Source organism: Rutilus rutilus (genome assembly GCF_951802725.1).
Source record: "Rutilus rutilus genome assembly, chromosome: 4".
NCBI classification, from domain to species: Eukaryota; Metazoa; Chordata; class Actinopteri; order Cypriniformes; family Leuciscidae; genus Rutilus; species Rutilus rutilus.
The window spans coordinates 2496701-2516494 of NC_140212.1; the positions used below are offsets into that span (position 1 = coordinate 2496701).

The window sequence follows — 19794 nt, forward strand, 5'->3', positions numbered from 1 at the left end:
AACTACTACCTCAAATACTGCACTCTTTGGGATTTTAAATAATCTTTTAGCCTTTCTATAATCAATAATACATTTATATACATATATAGAATGAGAGTGAAGTGTTAGGCTAATTTTAATTAAAAAAGAATCTTGTTACATGAGAACGCATAATGCCTTTAAATTTCACTTAAAACTTTTATTTTATTTTATTTGAGACAAAGAAATAAAGAAAAAAAAAAACAATGCATATGTTAATTTTCTCTGTTTATTGTTGGTCAATACAAAGAAACTGAAATATAAAAAAATGAGAAATAACACTTCTACCAACTTCTATCTGTCAAGTCTCCGGAAGGTTAAACAAAGAATCTACAGATATGCACAGTGGATGCATCCGGAGACCTGTTCACATTTTTTTTTTTATGTGAACAGACAAATGAAGAGCGTAAAATAACATAAGAAGAATCTAAAACTGATAGCAGACGAATTAATGAGAGAACTGCAGGAGGACACAACTAAACAGATAGTGCTTCACCTGCAGTTCACACAAGCACAACTGCTCGTCTTCCCCAGAGCATGTGTGTGTTCAAGCACAAAACATCCCGTTCCCTTAATATAACTGAGGCGGAGTCCGAGTGTATGCCGTTCCAGTGGTCTTCAGTGTCGAATGATGGAGAAGAAACACATCCAGATCTTATCACTGAATACCAATGAGCCTGATGGGAGTCAATCGCCAGCGTCCAGCGGCCGAGTTCAACAAGAGCATGTGTGTCTTGAAGCTCCGTCTCAGGCCAATTCACTACAACTGGACCCTGGAACAATCGCCTGGCCGTTTTCGGACAGAAATGTCTTATCTTATTGATGTCAGCAGGGGAATAGAAAGCATATATATATATATTTCCTCTTACATTCGAGAGTGGTAAACAGATACCAGAGCACAGCTGAGGACACTGTACCGTTACATTCACATACATTCTCCAATAAGTGTGTTTGGGACGACGGAAAAGCCCAAAACACACATTTCCGAGGGTTTCTTATACCCTACTAACTGTTTAAAGTCTTTTTTTGTACAGGACTGGGCTTTTCTTGTGTCTTTCCACCGTCGCTGCCAGAAGTCCAGGTCGCTGTCAGAAAATATCTAATAAAGAGAGACAGGAAAGTTAGAGAGAGACACCAAAACAGAATGATAGAAAAGTTATCATGATGTCTCAGAAATGTACCATGGTAAAACCAGATTTTTATGGGCATGTACTATAGTAATATCATGAAATTTGAAGTGTCTTGGGGTTCCTTGTAAGTTACATCATGGTCAGTTAAACGAAGTTAAACACTTTAAAATATTTGTATTATTATTTAGTAATATATTTTCATTATTATTATTATTATTATTAGGCTGTTATTATATATAGTAGCCGAAATACTAAATATTAAATTATATAAGTTATTAATTAAATAAAATAAAATATAATAAAATATAATATTGTACTGAGGCTAAATGTTTATCGGACACAATATGCACAGACTGCAGTACTTTATTGTTTAAGTAACTAGTTTATTGCTTAAGTAACTAGTTTATTGCTTAAGTAACTATAGTTTATTGCTTAAGTAACTATAGTTTATTGCTTAAGTAACTAGTTTATTGTTTAAGTAACTATAGTTTATTGCTTAAGTAACTAGTTTATTGCTTAAGTAACTATAGTTTATTGCTTAAGTAACTAGTTTATTGTTTAAGTAACTAGTTTATTGCTTAAGTAACTAGTTTATTGCGTAAGTAACCAGTTTATTGCTTAAGTAACTAGTTTATTGTTTAAGTAACTATAGTTTATTGCTTAAGTAACTAGTTTATTGTTTAAGTAACTAGTTTATTGCTTAAGTAACTAGTTTATTGCGTAAGTAACCAGTTTATTGCTTAAGTAACTAGTTTATTGTTTAAGTAACTATAGTTTATTGCGTAAGTAACCAGTTTATTGCTTAAGTAACTAGTTTATTGCTTAAGTAACTAGTTTATTGCTTAAGTAACCAGTTTATTGCTTAAGTAACTAGTTTATTGCTTAAGTAACTAGTTTATTGCGTAAGTAACCAGTTTATTGCGTAAGTAACTAGTTTATTGCTTAAGTAACTAGTTTATTGCTTAAGTAACTAGTTTATTGCGTAAGTAACCAGTTTATTGCTTAAGTAACTAGTTTATTGTTTAAGTAACTAGTTTATTGCGTAAGTAACCAGTTTATTGCTTAAGTAACTAGTTTATTGTTTAAGTAACTAGTTTATTGCGTAAGTAACCAGTTTATTGCTTAAGTAACTAGTTTATTGTTTAAGTAACTAGTTTATTGCGTAAGTAACCAGTTTATTGCTTAAGTAACTAGTTTATTGTTTAAGTAACTAGTTTATTGCGTAAGTAACCAGTTTATTGCTTAAGTAACTAGTTTATTGTTTAAGTAACTAGTTTATTGCTTAAGTAACCAGTTTATTGCTTAAGTAACTAGTTTATTGCTTAAGTAACTAGTTTATTGTTTAAGTAACTAGTTTATTGCGTAAGTAACCAGTTTATTGCTTAAGTAACTAGTTTATTGCTTAAGTAACTAGTTTATTGTTTAAGTAACTAGTTTATTGCGTAAGTAACCAGTTTATTGCTTAAGTAACTAGTTTATTGTTTAAGTAACTAGTTTATTGCGTAAGTAACCAGTTTATTGCGTGGGTAACTCTCTGCCACATGTGGACTGGGAGCAGCTGGTAATCCAGCCTTCATGTGTTTTCCTGTTAGATGTAACTTACTGCAACCCAGAGACAAACACCAGGACTGAGACCCAAAGGAACAAGTGAAATGCTAACTGTCAGAGTGACATATGGACTTCCACCACGGGGAGAAAATGGAGCATTAACGGGGAAAAGCAAGTCAAGAATGGTCATGGATACCCAAGGCAACCCCGTCACCCTTATTTGATGATCAGAGAGCTTCTCTTGTCTCTCGGGTCCTGTGACAGAGCGTTGTGATTAATACGAGCCCTGTTTCCAAGGACACGGGTGAGTTATCTTAATTGCTTCTTAAAGAATCCCCCCTCACGGCTCTTTAAACCTTGAGGTGAGACCGGGCCGGTCTGATTTCCGGGGCCTTGCAGTGGCATCCACGCTTCATTCTCCTGTGCTGGAAGTCCACCCTGGGAGTTCTCTTATTCATTAGCAGCAAGGCTGCAGTAACAATCCGCCAATCAAAGCACAATTCCTCTCTCCACACACACCGCTACAACACACACCGTCTCCTTCACCATCAAAGTTCAGAGGCAGAACGAACACATGCTAGCACAGGATACAACAGCACACACACTAGTGAGCTTCCTACCTAGACAACTCCTGATTTTGCATCAGGATTGAGCCTAAATGTAGGCAGCATATTGCTACTACCTTCTGAGATGTTTTGGCCGAATTCAAAGGCAGGTATTTCCATGCTTTTTTTTTTGGTCAAGTATGCAATTGCAGAATGCATTGCGATGAGGTGATCTGCCCTCTGAGATGTTTTGGCCAAATTCAAGGGTAGAATTGCATGCATTTTTGTCAAGTATGCAACTGCAAAATGCAATGCAATGAAGTGATCTGCCTTTTGAGATGTTCTGGCCAAATTTGAAAGCAGAATTGCATGCATTTTTTAAAAAGAATGCAATGAGGTGATTAGGCCAATCAGCTCATTGCATTCTTGTCAAAAAATGCATGCAATTCTGCTTTCAAATTTGGCTAAAGATGTTTGGCTCTGAGATGTTTTAGCCAAATTCAAAGGTGAAATTGCATGCTTTTTATTTATTTATTTTTTGGTCAAGAATGTAATTGCAGAAACCATTGCAAGGGCTATGTTTAAAAAAAAAGTATTGTAAAAAATAACCTGCTGTTTGTGTTGACATGTGGTGTTTGGTGTTTTAAGCCCCCAACGGCGCCTTCCAGGCAGCGAGGGGATGGGTAGGTTTAAGGTTGATGGTAGGGTTAGCTGCCTCTAAGGAGCCATTGGGGGCTTAAAACACCATCGAGCGTTGACATGTTGACTCTTTAGGAGATACACTCACCAAAGCATGACCTTCGATCTTGTTCTGATCCCTGCGCTCCTTGCTGCGGTTTTTAGATGGCTTCTCTTGTGCAACCCTAGATACCGTGCCTTTTTAAAGCTCTGTCCACAGATGTTGCACACGTGCAGAGATTTCTTATTCACACTCCCTTTGGGGCTACCGGCCTTCACTTTTTTGCTATTGGTTCCTTTCCCAGTCTTCAAGGTCTTGCGCACTACTCCAGGTGCTTTCAGGTTCCTGCGTGTCGGATATGGTGAAGTGTGGTTGTGTTGGACTTTCACTTCTTCTTGACCTTGATCTTTCGCGTCTTCTTTGTTCAACACGACCTCCGCCGGCTTCTTGACGGCGTAGCTCTCCAGCGACGACGAGATCCGGCAGATGTAGGAGGACTTCTTCTTGTGAAAGTCCGAGAGATGGCGAAGCACGTCTCTTTTGCGGCGCGTCTTGTAACGGCAGAGCGGACAGCTGTAAAACTTCACAAAGAAGTCGGTGCCGTTGTCCGTGTGCAGCTCGATGTGTTTCTCCAGGTTTTGCACGGAGCTGAACGAACGTTTGCAGAGCTTGCAGAAGCGCGACTTGAAGTCGAAGCCCACGGAGAATTCGGCTTTGGACGGCACCTTGTCCTCTTTAGGGCTCTTCTGGCTCTGGGAGTTACAGGAGGAGCCGGGACTGTCTGGAGCTTTCCCGTTGACCATTTTCTTGGATTCGGACGTGGGATCAGTAGAGTTGGTTGAGGAACCGGAGGATATAATCTTGTGAACAGTTTGCAGGTGTCTCTTAAGGTGACCTCGAACCCTGTATGTCCTATTGCAGAGGAGGCATCTGCAGGAGTCCGAGTCTTCTTCCAGTGGCTCATCCTGATGCTCCATGTTTTCCTCTGCATCTTCCTCTCCTTTGTCCATGTTCTCTCTTTCATCTTCATCATCAATGCAATTCTTCTCCGCTTCATCTAAGCTGTCGGAGGGGTCGTGTCTCCAGCTCTCTGTGGTCGTGTGGTTGGGACTCTGGGATGAAGGTGGGAGGTCGTCTTCTTTCGACAGGTACTGGTACACGGCATTCTGGTTGCTGGCAATCGGCTCGAATTTCAGAACGTATTCCTCTTTATCCGAGCAGGTATAGATGGCTTCAATAAGTTCTTTCATGCTTTTTTTGTCATCTCCAGAGGGGTCTAGAAGACAATCCGGAACTAGATGTTAGTTAACGGGATCGTATCATGGAAAACGCTTTTTTGATATTAAAGAGCGCTATTTAGAAATACTATAACACTAGATACCTCAGGCCATTTAACTAACTAACCTGCAAAAATGAGTTCAGAGATCAAATTCAGTTATAACATCACAACCAGGGTAAGAAATTAACTTTTCTATTAAATTGTAATTGATTTTCAGGGGCATTTTTTTATTTATTACAAAGTCTTTTATGTCAAATTCTTATTTTTATTCAGCTGATTCAATTGATCAGAACACAACAGGCATGATGTAACCAATAAAAAGTTAATAACATCAACAAACGCAACAGAAGCTGATGTTTACTGAGACTATATTCTGTTCAAAGGCGGAATAATTGCATAATGTTATGAGATTAGTGTCATTTTAAAATGCCTACTTTTTCAAAATAATTTAAAAACAGGAACTAAATGTAATGCCTTTTCATTAATTTTCACTTTTTCTTTCATCACGACGGTAGTTATCAATTTAGATTAATTGTGTAATTAAATTTTGTTCAGTTTGATGACCCTTATCACAACCATAACAGGATCAACGGCATACAGTAATGCATCTTGACACACCCTGATTAATGGCAGTGTAAAATGAGTTAGTAAATGCATAGTTAAAACAAGTCTTTCTTAAAGTACAGTAGCACAAACACTAAATAATATGTTGCACAATTAGACGCTGGAAAATAAACAGAACGGGCAGAATCACTGTCACCAAAACATAATTACGTTTTATTTCCATAAGCCAATGAAAAAATATCATGGCAAACTCAACGCTGGTCTTTTGGGGATTGAACGAACAGCAGAAAGGCATTGTTATACTAACCATCAGGTTCAGGCATTCGAGTGAAACAATAGATTTCCTTGTGCTTGATCAGATTGGGAAGGCCACGGAAGAGACTGCGGCAGAGTTTGCACTCAAAGATTGTGTCCACCTCTTTCAGGAGAATGTGTTTGAGCTGTGCAGTGCCTGCAAATAACCACAAGAGGGCAGTGATAGGAGTCAGTGAGATTCTGTGTTGAGTCAGACAACGGTGCTCCACATACTTGCCATTTCATTATAATGGATTGTTCTACTATGATTACAAAGAGATGAAATAGAGGTGAGGTAACACAAAGCACCTGTGCGGAAACATTCAATGATCTGATGGATGCCAGATTTGGATGTGAGCAGCTGTGTTTGTAGCAGAGCAGGATCTCCAGGTTCTGTGGAATAAACTGCAACAGAAAAACAGAGTATTCTTACACCATGTCCATATGCAATAAAGGAGTGGTTCGGAGTAAAATCAACCTAGGGTCCTTTGCACCATGACCTCGAGCCAAACACCCCCCAGAAGCCTTTTTTCCCTTGGTCGAACATTATTAAAGTTAGAGCTTATTTAGAGATATCAGCCGAATGGCTTAGAGCAGGCGCTAATGGATCCAAGGTTGTATCTCGTAAATTACCCCACTAATAATGCCCAGAATGGTACCAAACTTCTACAGTAGTACAAATAGGTTCTGTACTCATAAAACGAGGCATTGGAAAGTTTGTAAGTACATCAGGAGTTTATTTAAATAACACTTGCCTGACGGCTTATGCTACCGCGAACCCGGACGTCAAAGTCACTTCAGTGGTTTGGGAAAAGCTCGTAAAAGTCCTGGCAGAAAGCGATGCATAAGGATGTAGCGACTGCGAGATGAGTAAAAATCAATCAAAACCCACAGCCAATCAGAACAGCGTGGGGGCGGAGTCAGCCAATCAGAACAGCGTGTGGGCGGAGTCAGCCAATCAGAACAGCGTGTGGGCGGAGTCTCGCGGCACCCGAGAGTAATCTTGACGGCACTCGCAAGAAAATGGATAAGCAGCTACATAATCAAATTCACGAATATTACACCATTTAAACATTATTCAAATACATAGGCTACATACACTTCTTTGTTCACAGTTTGAACATTCTTGTTTCCATTTGTTAAATTTCAAGATCTGAGGTGAATTTTCCATTGTTGCTTTTACAGCTACAAAGCTGGATCACTAAATGATATTCAAAGTCACATTACACGCTTTTAACATTAAATAAAGCACATAAACAGCACCTGAGATTATCATCGCCACACTTTGTGTTTGTTGTTCCAGCGCGATGGCGCAGAAAAATAGAAACCGTTTCTAATATAGAATCGTCGCGTGTCGCTGTCGCGGCTGGTTAGGACACACACTCTGATTAACATGGAAATGAACCTTTTATCACGTCACGTCACGTGTAGTTAGGACACGGTGTTAAAGTAAATCACAGTTACATCAAATCATTATTGCAAAAGTTTTAATGCCCGTTCACACCAAGGACAATAACTTTAACTGTAACGATATAGTTTAAAAAATCATTCTAAATAAAAAATAAAAAAAGCATAGCAGAGTCTAAACCACAACTATAATGATAACGGAGCAGAGAAATAGTTGGAATCACTTTCAGAACTATATATTTTTAAGAGCTTGAGCATTTAAAGCGGCAGACGACGAAACTGCAGAATAAACAGAAAATTAAATTAAAATTAATGTACAAAAAAAAAGTAATGTATTCCCTACATTACTCCACTAATGTAGTCACTGACTGAGGCCCTGATTACACCTGGTATTAAGATGCGTTTTGGATCACAAGTAGACGAGGGAGACACATTCCTGTTCACTCCTGGTGTTTTAATCCGTCTCTTTTGTCCATTTCTTCGAGGTCTATGTGTCTATGGGTGGGTAAATGTAAGGGCTTTTCAGATCTTTCCAATGGACGAAATAAACTCGCACCATTTACATATGATTTACATGGAGAAAACAGAAAAACAGCTTTCATTTCGTGGATAGAGCTCTTCCCGCAATGTTTACGCATTAGGTCAGTCGATGATCTTGTGTGTCTGTTTGAACACATTCGACCACATGAGCGTCTACCAGAGGTGTGTAAACAATCATTACTCAGGCAGAAGTATAGATACTTGGGTTTAAAAAGACTTCTGTAGAAGTTGAAGCATCAACTCAAGCTTTTTACTCAAGTAAAAGTGTAAAAGTACTGGTTTCAAAACTACTTGAAGTATAAAAGTAATGTAAGGAAAGAAATGGCTTAGGCCGCGCCATAGTGCACTACCCGCATTTTAGTACAATGCAAATACATTAAAGAACCATACGTGTACTACTGAGCGGAAGATATGAGGACTAGTTGCCTATAAGTACTGTAATGGTGCAAAAAGTCAAACCTTTTTTGGCTGGCCATGTCCTTGCTGGAGTGTGACGTGATTTGTGTCATGTGCATGTGCGATGGATCGCGTACAAACCAATAGGGTGTCGGAATGGTACATGTTAAAGATCTTACCTCACATGTATTATGGTTAGGATGAAAGATATCTATGGACTGCTGTTCTGTTTGTAGACTTACCCGTGACACCTTACTGTACCATCAACAAGTTCATTTGTGACATACTGTCATTGTTACAGTGTAATTATATATTTAAGTACTGAGTAATATTAAGCAACTTACTGTAGGGTTAGGGTAGGATTAGGGTTTGGTTGAGGGTTAGTTACATGTAATTGTGCATAATTTACTGTTATTACTATGGTAAGTACATGTCAAGTATGACAGCACTTGATAAAAGGAAATAAAAAGAAAAAAGGAATGGTATATGTTAATACTTCTCATCCAACCACAATCAAATTAACTCTATCCGGATGGCGCGCAATTTATCTGAATAGGTTTTTCTTTCTTTTTTTTAACGATGACGAGACAGAATGAAAACAAGCCGGAATTAAATAGGAGTAACGAGGCTATTTTTAAAATGTAAGAAGTAGAAAGTCCAGATAATTGCGTGAAAATGTAAGGAGTGGAAGTAAAAAGTCGTCTGAAAAAGTAAAGTATAGATACCCAAAATTTCTACTTAAAGGGACACTCCACCCATTTGCATTAAGCTTTGCATTGTTAGAAACCCAGTCATACTATTGAATGGTCGTGCAACACTCTCTCATTTTCCCCTGAGACGGGAGAAATCCGTTATTTACCTTTTACACTTCCTCCTACAATGACGCAAAAATCGTCATTTTGCGTCATTGTAGGAGGAAGTGTAAGAGGGGGGGATTTCTGTTGAGACTACAAGCACTAGTTCCTCATCTTTCCCAGGGGGCGGGACCCGCTCACGCTACAGACCTATTACAGATCAGTGGGTGGGACTTTACTCTCTGAAACTTGTTTGAAGCTAAGCTAACAGGCGCTGTGGAGACAGATGTAAAGTTATGACAATAGCGGAGGAGAGTGCTCAATATGATATAGAAGAAGAGGATTTCAGGTGTTTGTGGCTACCTTTACAAGCCGCATTACAGCGAAGAGCAGCCGAGGCAGAAGACCTGCCTGCCGCGGACGAGGAGCCCGGACTGGCTCGAGTTAGGGCGGACTGGTGGCGCCGGTGATCTCACTATGTAACTACGAACCGCTACGAACACAGAGGTAGAGTCCGTCTGCGGCAAAGAATTTCAACAATGACAATTTCTCCTGGACGAAATCTCTGAATCAGACGAGGACACGGACGTTTGTGTTGAGAACTATCCTAGTTTCGCACCGCATATGTTCTGACTGAACATCCAGGTACCATGCAATAATTCACCTTTTCGAAAGAAATACAAACAAGGAGTAATGAGTTCGCCAACTAACTAGACATTTTGTGTGAATGTGAAATGAATTTCAAGCTCTGGTGGTAGCTAGCCTTGTAGACGGAAGAGTGATTTCTCTTATAGGCAGATATGCGCCTTCTGGATTAGTGGGAGTGGCTTGCGGAGCTGTGCAATGTGGTGCATTGTGGGAGTTGTTGTCTTTCATACAAATGCGTCCTGAAGTTATTTTTTGTCTTTTCTCGGTCACGAAGGCACCAAATTCAAAATTTATTTTACATTTCGACTACATATATGACCCACTTTAAATAAAAAACAATGTTCAAATGGGTGGAATGCCCCTTTAAGTATAAGGTAACGAAGTATTTGTACGTCGTTACTTGACACCTTTGGCGTCTACACTACAAAAGCAATGCGTTTTCGACTACCTCTGGAAGTGGTCAAAAGTGGACATTTTAAAAATAGCCTCGTTACTCCTATTTAATTCCGGCTTGTTTTCATTCCGGCTTGTCATCGTTAAAAAAGAAAGAAAGAAAAACCTATCCAGATAAATTGCACCATCTGTATAGAGTTTGATTTGATTGTTTTGGACCCCGTTTACACCTGTATTTTAGTGTCGTCCACTTGTGATTTGATCATGCTGACCAAAAACACATCTTAATACCCGGCGTAAACAGGGAAAAGAAAGGAAAGTGTGATGCAAAATGAAAGACGTCCTTCCTTTGCATCACATAAACATCCAGTGAATCAAGTGCCTCGGTTATAATACTGCCTATCTCTCTTATTAACACTTATGACAGTCTGTCAGGCTGAATCTCTTTAAATAATTCTCCCCAGACAAACTCATTATTCAGAAATGATGATCTGAAGTCGAGTTTGCTGTGCTCATGCCAGTATGTTTTGGATGGCAGATCTCACCGATATGAATCATATCCATTCAGAGGTTCAGCTTGTGCTTTCTAAATGAGACTTTATTAAAGTTTGCATTATTGATGGCGGCTGTCTAGATGAGTATTTTTGCGAAAGCGTCTGGCTCTGAAACAAAAGCCTTGATTTAACACGCATTTTTCCACTGGATAAATCGGATCATATCTCTTACGTTTTGCCAATATTTCACGGTTGTGATTAATGCTAGTTTGTGGAGAACATTACAGAAAATACTTTTATTAGTGGAGTTTGCAAATAACACTAGTATTATTATTGCTCAAACTTAAAGGGGTGGTATAATGCCCTTTTCACAAGATGTAACATAAGTCTTTATTGTCCACAGAGTGTGTATGTGAAGTTTTAGCTCAAAATACCCCACAGATATTTGTATATAGCATGTTAAAGTTGTCACTTTTTGAGGGTGAGCAAAAATGCACCGTTTTTGTGTCTGTCCCTTTAAATGCAAATGAGCTGCTGCTCCTGGCACAGGGGGCGGAGCTTCAAGAGCTCGTGTCCTTTTACCTCACACAGACACACACTGAACATTTCAAAAACTTTTAGCCTTTTATGTTCAAACCGGAGTCAGAAAGATGGAGAGACTCAAGAAGAAGTGACAACATGTAGAAGCAACAGAACATTTCTGAATGGTTAGTAGTCTTCTAGTCATTGATTAGCATATTCTGTCTTGATAATCTATAAATCGTGTTCCGGGGGCGGGGTTTATGTAAATTTTAGGGTTGGTGATGTCACTAACCCTGTCGTGTAGTCCTTACCAGCCGTTTGTTGTAGTCCTTAAAAAGTGATTTCTTTAAAAGCAAATATCTCCCTTTGCTTTGAACTTTGAGCGTTGTAACTTTGCAGATGTTGTTTACGCTCAAACAGCAACATTACACACTAACTAAAGTTAGAAAAGTGAAATCATAAATCAACCACCCCTTTAAGGTTGCATTATCGTGATGGCGAGTTTAACAAACAAAAACCCCATTTTCTTCAATATCTAGAGATGCAGCTGTTATCTAAAACGCCTCTTAAAGAGCATTGTCCGTCACTAGAGCTATATGGGAACAGATCCACAGTGGGAGACAATAACTCTTCACTACATGAGGAGGTGGAAAATCAATCGTGTGTAAAATACGGGGCATGAACACAGCTGTGGATAAAGCGACCAAATCAGCCAGAGATTGATGATGGGGATGTTGGGGAGTTTATGGCTGGAACCCAGCGGTGTGTTTAGAGAGGTCCTCAGAGACTCGCCTTATATTGCAGGTGTTTTATGTCTGTGTGACGGATTTTCCTGGAGGAATGGCCGGAAATCTGCCAATATAAGGACCGCTAGGTGAGGAGGTGGCCGTCTACAATCTGCACTTCAACACCGCTGACTGATGCTTTTGGTTTGATGGCCTGTTTCCACCAGACCGTTCAGTCTGTACATTAGAGCCAGGGTCCAAGTTTAGCACTTGTCAAATGGTGGGTGAAAGAAAAATTGGTTTTGGCTGGTAAATAACACTTGATTGAGCCACTAGTTGCCTGAAAGTAGTACATGACAGGGTTGTTATTGTTATAACTGTAAGTAAAACTATTAAAATTGGTTTTCGGTGACTGAAATTAAGCTGAAATAAAAGAATATATTAATATTAGATGATATTAGATTTTTTGGGCAATTAATAAAGCTAAATAAATAAATAACTATATTAAAGTTGAAGTACTAAAATTGCTAAAATACTAAAACTGGGATAAAAATAAACTAAAGCAAAATTAAATAAAAAAAACAAATATATATATATATTTTTTTTTTACAAAAGCATATAATATAAATTACTAAAACTTTAAAATTAAAAATATAAAAATAAATGCTATTTCAAAATAAACAAAACTAATAGAAATGACAATAACATAACAAATATGACTAAAGCTTAAATTATAATGAAAACGGAAAATATAAAAGCTTATTCAAAATGTTAAATAAAACACAAAAAAAGGACAAATAAAAAAATTCTAATCAAATTATTTAAAAAAACAAAAATATAAAAGTTAATTTAAAATATCAAATTTAAAAAAGTAAATTAGAAATTAAATTACAAAAGCACTAAACAAATTTACTAAAACTGAAAATATCAAAATAAAAGCCAATTCAAAATATTAATCAGCACTTTAATACATCAGTATATAAATAATATTAAAATAAACCAGCTGAGATCATTCAAGGGAAATGAGCTAAATAGAAAATACAAAGTGGAAAAACAGCAGTGAGGTAGGAAAACAAGTTATTTTTCTTTGGTTTTAAAGAAAACAGTTGTACTATTAGTAGAAAAAGAATGTAAACAGGAAGTAAAACTGCTATATCCTACAACTTAAGCCCCTCCCCTGAGCCCGCCCCCATGCACACATCATCACATGGGCGTGGCCTCTTGACCTCCCACTATAACAGGACCAATCAATGTTACCATTTCACCCTGTGTGTGTGTGTGTGTGATGGGGCGTGACCTCACCTCTGTAAGGGTCACAGACTCTAGTGGCCCCTACTGAGTGAAGGACAATAGCAGGCACTGGAGGAATTTGCTGTAATCCTCTGATGGGGAAGGATCAGAGCGGACGGGCCGCTATTAAAATGCATCTACTCTCATCTCGGATTATGTCCAGTCATGTGGACAGGTCAGAATGGATCCATTTGGTCAAGTTAAAATAAGGGTCATAGATGACATCTGCATGTATTATTCATTTAAGATCCAAAAAGTGAAAGTTTACCTAGCGTCTTGCTCGCATGGTCAGGCCCGGGCACAGCGGCCTCACCCGTGATGTCATCCGTCTGACAAGACTTCTCATTGGCTGGGGTTGAGCGGGTTTCCTCCATCTCTAAACCGCTTCAGACGTGCCTCTGTGGAGATGGAGAGAACAGCAGAGCAATGACCAGCGACTCCAAAGAAGAGATGTACTGACAAACACCTCCAAATCCAGCTGACAAGACAATAAAGGACAGCGATCAGAGACACGTTTTTTAAAGTAGGCTTTTTTGCGCACGCGCACACACACACACACACACACACACACACAGTCTGGTTCGCTATCTTTGTGGGGACTCTCCATAGACGTAATGGCTTTTATACTGCACAAACTATATATTCTATCTCCTTACACTAACCCGATCCCTAAACCTACCCATCACACACACACACACACACACACACACACACACCTGACCCCTATACCTACCCATCACACACACACACACACACACACACACACACACACACACACACACACACTCACCTGACCCCTACACCTACCCATCACACACACTCACCTGACCCCTACACCTACCCATCACACACACACACACACACACACACACACACACACACACACACACACACAAACACACTCACCTGACCCCTACACCTACCCATCACACACACATACTCACCTGACCACTACACTTACCCATCACACACACACACACACACACACACACACACACACACACACACACACACACACACACACACACCTGACCACTACACTTACCCATCACACACACACACACACACACACACACACTCACCTGACCACTACACCTACCCATCACACACACACACACACACACACACACACACACACACACACTCACCTGACCATTACACCTACCCATCACACACACACACACACACACACACACACACACACACACACACACACACACACACACACACACACACACACACTCACCTGACCACTACATCTACCCATCACACACACACACACACACACACACACACACACACACACTCACCTGACCACTACACCTACCCATCACACACACACACACACACACACACACGCTCACTAACCCTACCCCTACCCATCACACACACACGCTCACTAACCCTACCCCTACCCATCACACACACACACACACACACACACACACACACACACACACACACACACACACACACACACACACACACACACACACACACACACACACACACACACACAGATATATAAATGTATAAACATATTAGCAAATGGTTTTCATTTTATTGATTAGATTATATTTGTGAAAATATTATATACTTGTGTATTTTGCATGGTAAATTTCGGAGGGAACACTTGTGCAGTTCGTTAGGAAGCCGGTTTGGATAACAGCATGTATTAAATCAATAAATATCAGTTTTATGTAACTGTAATTCTTAAATTGCATGTATAATGCTGAATGCATGTTTATTAAATGTAATTACGGTTTACCAGTCTATATGCAGTGCCCTTTATAACGCATGTTGTTTATAATGATTGCACCTATGATTTATGTTTGTTTCATTCCTGTTCTGAACGGCAATACATTAAAGGATTTCTGGTGGAATGAGGGGAACTAAAATACATGTTCATAATGTTTCGTTTTATTAGCTTGAATTTTACATTATTTCTAAATGTAATAATTAAATCTGACTGACACTTCTGACACATTTGTGACTTACCCTTGGGTGGTTTTCAATTTGTACATATTTTGATTGCATCTGTCAGTATGTTTGTTCATCATAACTTTGCTTTTACGCACTGAACATGCGTCTGTCTCTTTATCTCCATCCCTGTCTATTTCACAACACTTCCCTTTGCTTTTAAGTGACAAATATCGGTTGTATAAGATCCTACACAAACACACTCACTAACAGTAAACCCTCAGACTGAAGCCAGAGCCATCAAACACAATGTTATTGAAATGTGGCAGCAACTGACAGCGTAATGTTATAAGATGAGTGCTTTTTCATGGCTAGATGATTTCAAACTACTTAAACTGATAAACCGCTGGTCTAATATAACTAGCTAAGTGGAAACAAACAAACAAAATCCCCACACATGTAAAAATAAGAAAAAAATAATTTTCTTTAAAATACATGAGGATAAATTTAAAGTGGAATGTCTAATCTTTTCTTTCCCTCATAATGAAAGTGAATATTGATCATGATTTTCATGGCGATTTTCTTATTAAACAATTCCGGTCAGTTTCTCTAACAAAGCTGTGCACGAGAAGGCTTGGAAAACAACAAACAAATCATACACACTACATTTATGATGTTTTGTGGAGCTCTTTTTGTCATTTCTGGAGCCACTTTCACTGTGTGTAAAAGAGCAGCAGGAACATTCTGCTAAACATCTACTTTTGTGTTCAACGTCATACAGGTTTGGTTTCTCTACGTGTCGCCCTCTGCTGGAGTTTGGTTGAAAAACAACAACAAATGCTCTCAGTCTAGACAATAACTGAAGGTTGATACTTAAAAAGTAAATAAAAGCCACTTTTTAAACACAGATAGATAGATAGATAGATAGATAGATAGATAGATAGATAGATAGATAGATAGAGAGAGATTTATGATCATTCTATAACAGATTCACTTATCCTAAGAATCACACTTTTTCCTAAGAATAAAAAATAAAAAATAATAATAATAATTTTGTATTTCAATGAAAATTCAATAACAAAGATCATACCAAACTTAGTACTTTATGAAAAAAAAAAAAAAAATCTAATATCAAAATTCATTGGCAGCTAACTTATCAATCGATTTCTGCATTAAACGTTCATGCTTAATTAAATGTTTTGATATATGTTTTTTAATAATAGGCCATTAACATATATCCTATCATTGCACTCAGACATGGAGGATACGACTCATTTAAGATGATCAAACCAGTTGTTTTTAAATAATTAGTCTATGGGCTTGAAATATTCCTTTATTTAAACATCTTCAAATTGATCTAATTATTGATGATTGCATCGTAAAGTAAGTGCATGGAAAAAATGCGAACATTTTTGTTTAATATAAGATTTCCCCAAACCTTTAATCCTCCCAAAATAGACTTTAGTCATATTTTAACCTTTGTCTAATTCTAATGCTCTTTAATGTGATATGTTGTTTTTCATTGTATTCTTTCAGTTCTGTAATAAAATAAGGTGATGAGACTGAAGTATTGCGCATACACGTACGAAATATGCGTCTGAATACTATGACATCTTTTTCACAATACTCAATTAATGATTGTAAACTGAAGTTGGTGTCTTTAGAAGAGGTATCTGTTCTAAAGGTTACATAAATATAACACAACAATCCCGTAATATGGCATTACAAGTAACATTAGTTATGTAATCAGATTACTTTTTCAAGTAACTAGTAATGCATTACTTGTAGATTTACAACTAAATATCGGAGTTACGTTTTTAAATAAGTTACTCGAGTTACTTTGTTATCCCATGTATTGACTGACAGCTCTCCTGTCCTCATGTTGAGAGGAATCGTGTGTGTGAACATGATGGTTATTGCAGATCTATATGAGAACAGGCATTTACTCATCTCACTTGCACAAAAACAGATTCAGTATTCCTCAAAATAAACAAAAACAGTGAAACAAACTCAGAATAATGCAAACCTGCAATAATTAAATGTTAAATAACACAAGTATACTTTATGTATTTAATCTCACTTTATTAACCGGTGTCTTTGCTGCTGACCTTCGATGATACAATTTTACCAAACTAATAAGCAAAAATTATTTTCGATAAACATCACATTTGTGTTTCACTATATTGTGAAACTTTCCCCAACACTGGTCATTACATCACGTTACATCTCCCTTTTCACTAACATGTTCAGCCAAAATCTCCTGAAGACTGCCAGTCCGAAAAGTTGTTCTGTATTACTGTACTTAAGTATTATCTTGGAGAATGTACTGTACTTTAGTGCTATAGAAAATGTACACTTGGAATCTTGCATTTACAGGCAATACTCAAGTCAGAAAACAGCAGACAATCACTTTATGAACATCTGTCTTCAAATGTCAAACACCTATAAAATCAGCTTCTAGTGGGTTTAATGCGGTTTCCCAGTTTCAGATAAACAACTGGTGAGACAATTAACCCTACATAGCGAGGACATTCAGAAACTGTTGCTTTGCAAAAGCTTGTATTGCATTAAACTAAGTTCAAAATTAGTAGGTAGAAACGTTTTGCATGTTTTTGGCCGGATACTTTGACTTCTATTTGAGTACAAATGTTGTCACGCTATCCAAACGGCCACTTCAACATATTTTATCAGTATTTTTAAAGCCTCGTCCACAATCTGAAACTACCAAAGTTCACACTGACGAGCCAGACACAAGGAAGAACCACGTACAACGCGTTTTTAAACCCACAAAGGGAAATGAACGCATATGAAAAAGCATAAAAACGTTATCAAACACGGAAAACAAACTTTCCAGCACATCAACATCCAGCCGCGCGGAACCGAACCTCAGGCACGCGCTGCGCTTTGCTCGTCATTGCGCGCGGCGCTGGAGAGCCTCGCGCCATTGCGCGCGCTCTCCTGACTCACACATGACAAATATCACAACAAAACACAAACCGTGTTGCTAACAACAGTCATCCGCATCTAATAAACTAGTTACACCTTTTATAATCACGCGCGGAATCGAAACCGATCGTCTCTTCGCCATCCACAGGCTGAACAACAAAACCATGACGCCATTTTCTGCAAAACAACCGCGTTCGGGGAGGAAACGCGACGCTTTTGCGCGTTCAAAACGCACGTAAACCGCTTCATCAAAGGTCGCGAGGCTTAAAACGAAGCTTTTATGTGTTCTTACCGATATAATCCGCAGATTCCCGGAAGATACTTCGACTCTACGAGCTCTTGGATGATGTGTGACGCCTCCGCGCGCATGAATGCGAGTCTCCAGCACATGCACGTGCGCTGCTGAGCAAACACTGGAGATCTATCAGGGTCCGTGACCTAGTGCTTAAAGATCCGGGCTGGACCGAGAAGCTCGGGGGTTCGAGTCGCTATCAGCAATCCACACGTTTAGCTACAGCATTTGATCAAACTATCACACAAATGCCAACGCAAATTAACGGACTTGAAGCAGTTTACAAGTTTAACCTTTCTAATAAAGAAAATTTCGGGCAATAGTGACATTTGAACTGTTTTAGAGGTCATTCTAATGGACTCAAAAAGTTTTTTTATAAATGTAAAAAAGTTCGTTCTTTCCATATTTTTTATAAAATATTACGTTTTTATTGTTTCAATAGCCTGGTATAAAAGTTCTATTTAAGTTAATTATAAGTTATCCGTACTACAATAAAGTCATTTTTCTTATTAGTATGGTTAATGAATCATTGAAGGTCAGCAGCAAAGATATTGCTTAATAAAGTGAGATTAAATGCATAAAGTATACTTTTTAAATTCAGTATATTTAATTATTGCAGATTTGCGTAACATTGAGTTTGTGTTTTACTATTTTTATTCATTTTGAGGAATACTGAATGTGTTTTTGTGCAAGTGAGATGAGTAAATACATGTTCACATTTAGTCTAGAACTACAAATAATAGGCTATTCTTATTATATCTATACTAAGTAAATTACATAGTATCGATATAATAATATACTATTAATATAACTATAGGCCTATTATTATTATTTATTAGAGATAATATATCAAATAAAGAGAAATTATCAATATTTATATTAATCGAATCCAAAATTGTATATGAATAGAATGTAAGGCTAGTTGCTAGGATACCAACACCTGAGATTCAGATAGATAGATATATAGATACAGATAGATAGACAGACAGACATAGATAGATAGATAGACAGACATATAAATAGATAGACAGACAGATAGATAGATTGACAGAGACATATAGATAGATAGACAGATAGATATAGATGGATAGACATATAGATAGATAGATAGACATAGATAGATAGATAGACAGATAGATAGACATAGATAGATAGATAGACATATAGATAGATAGATAGATAGAGACATAGACATATAGATAGACAGATAGATAGATAGATAGATAGATAGACAGACAGATAGATAGACAGATAGATATAGACAGACAGATATAGATGGATAGACATATAGATAGATAGATAGAGACAGATAGATAGACAGATAGATAGACATAGATAGATAGATAGATAGATAGATAGAGACAGATAGA

The 19794-nt window shown here is 37.9% G+C and overlaps 1 protein-coding gene across 2 annotated transcripts; it reads right to left on the minus strand.

Annotated features, from left to right (window-relative positions):
* Nucleotides 1-229: 229 nt before the first annotated feature.
* znf800b (zinc finger protein 800b) lies at nt 230-18559 on the minus strand. 2 transcript variants are annotated; one of them, XM_084407261.1, is made up of 6 exons: nt 18425-18559; nt 13535-13664; nt 6367-6462; nt 6071-6214; nt 4029-5196; nt 230-1117 (listed from the first exon to the last, which is right to left on the minus strand). In XM_084407261.1, coding segments are annotated over exons 2-6 (1515 nt in total). In that variant the 5' UTR covers nt 13641-13664; nt 18425-18559; the 3' UTR covers nt 230-1116. The 2 variants fall into 2 exon arrangements, with proteins under 2 accessions (XP_084263387.1, XP_084263388.1); XM_084407262.1 differs by having other exon boundaries at nt 13535-13744; nt 18425-18523.
* Nucleotides 18560-19794: the final 1235 nt, after the last annotated feature.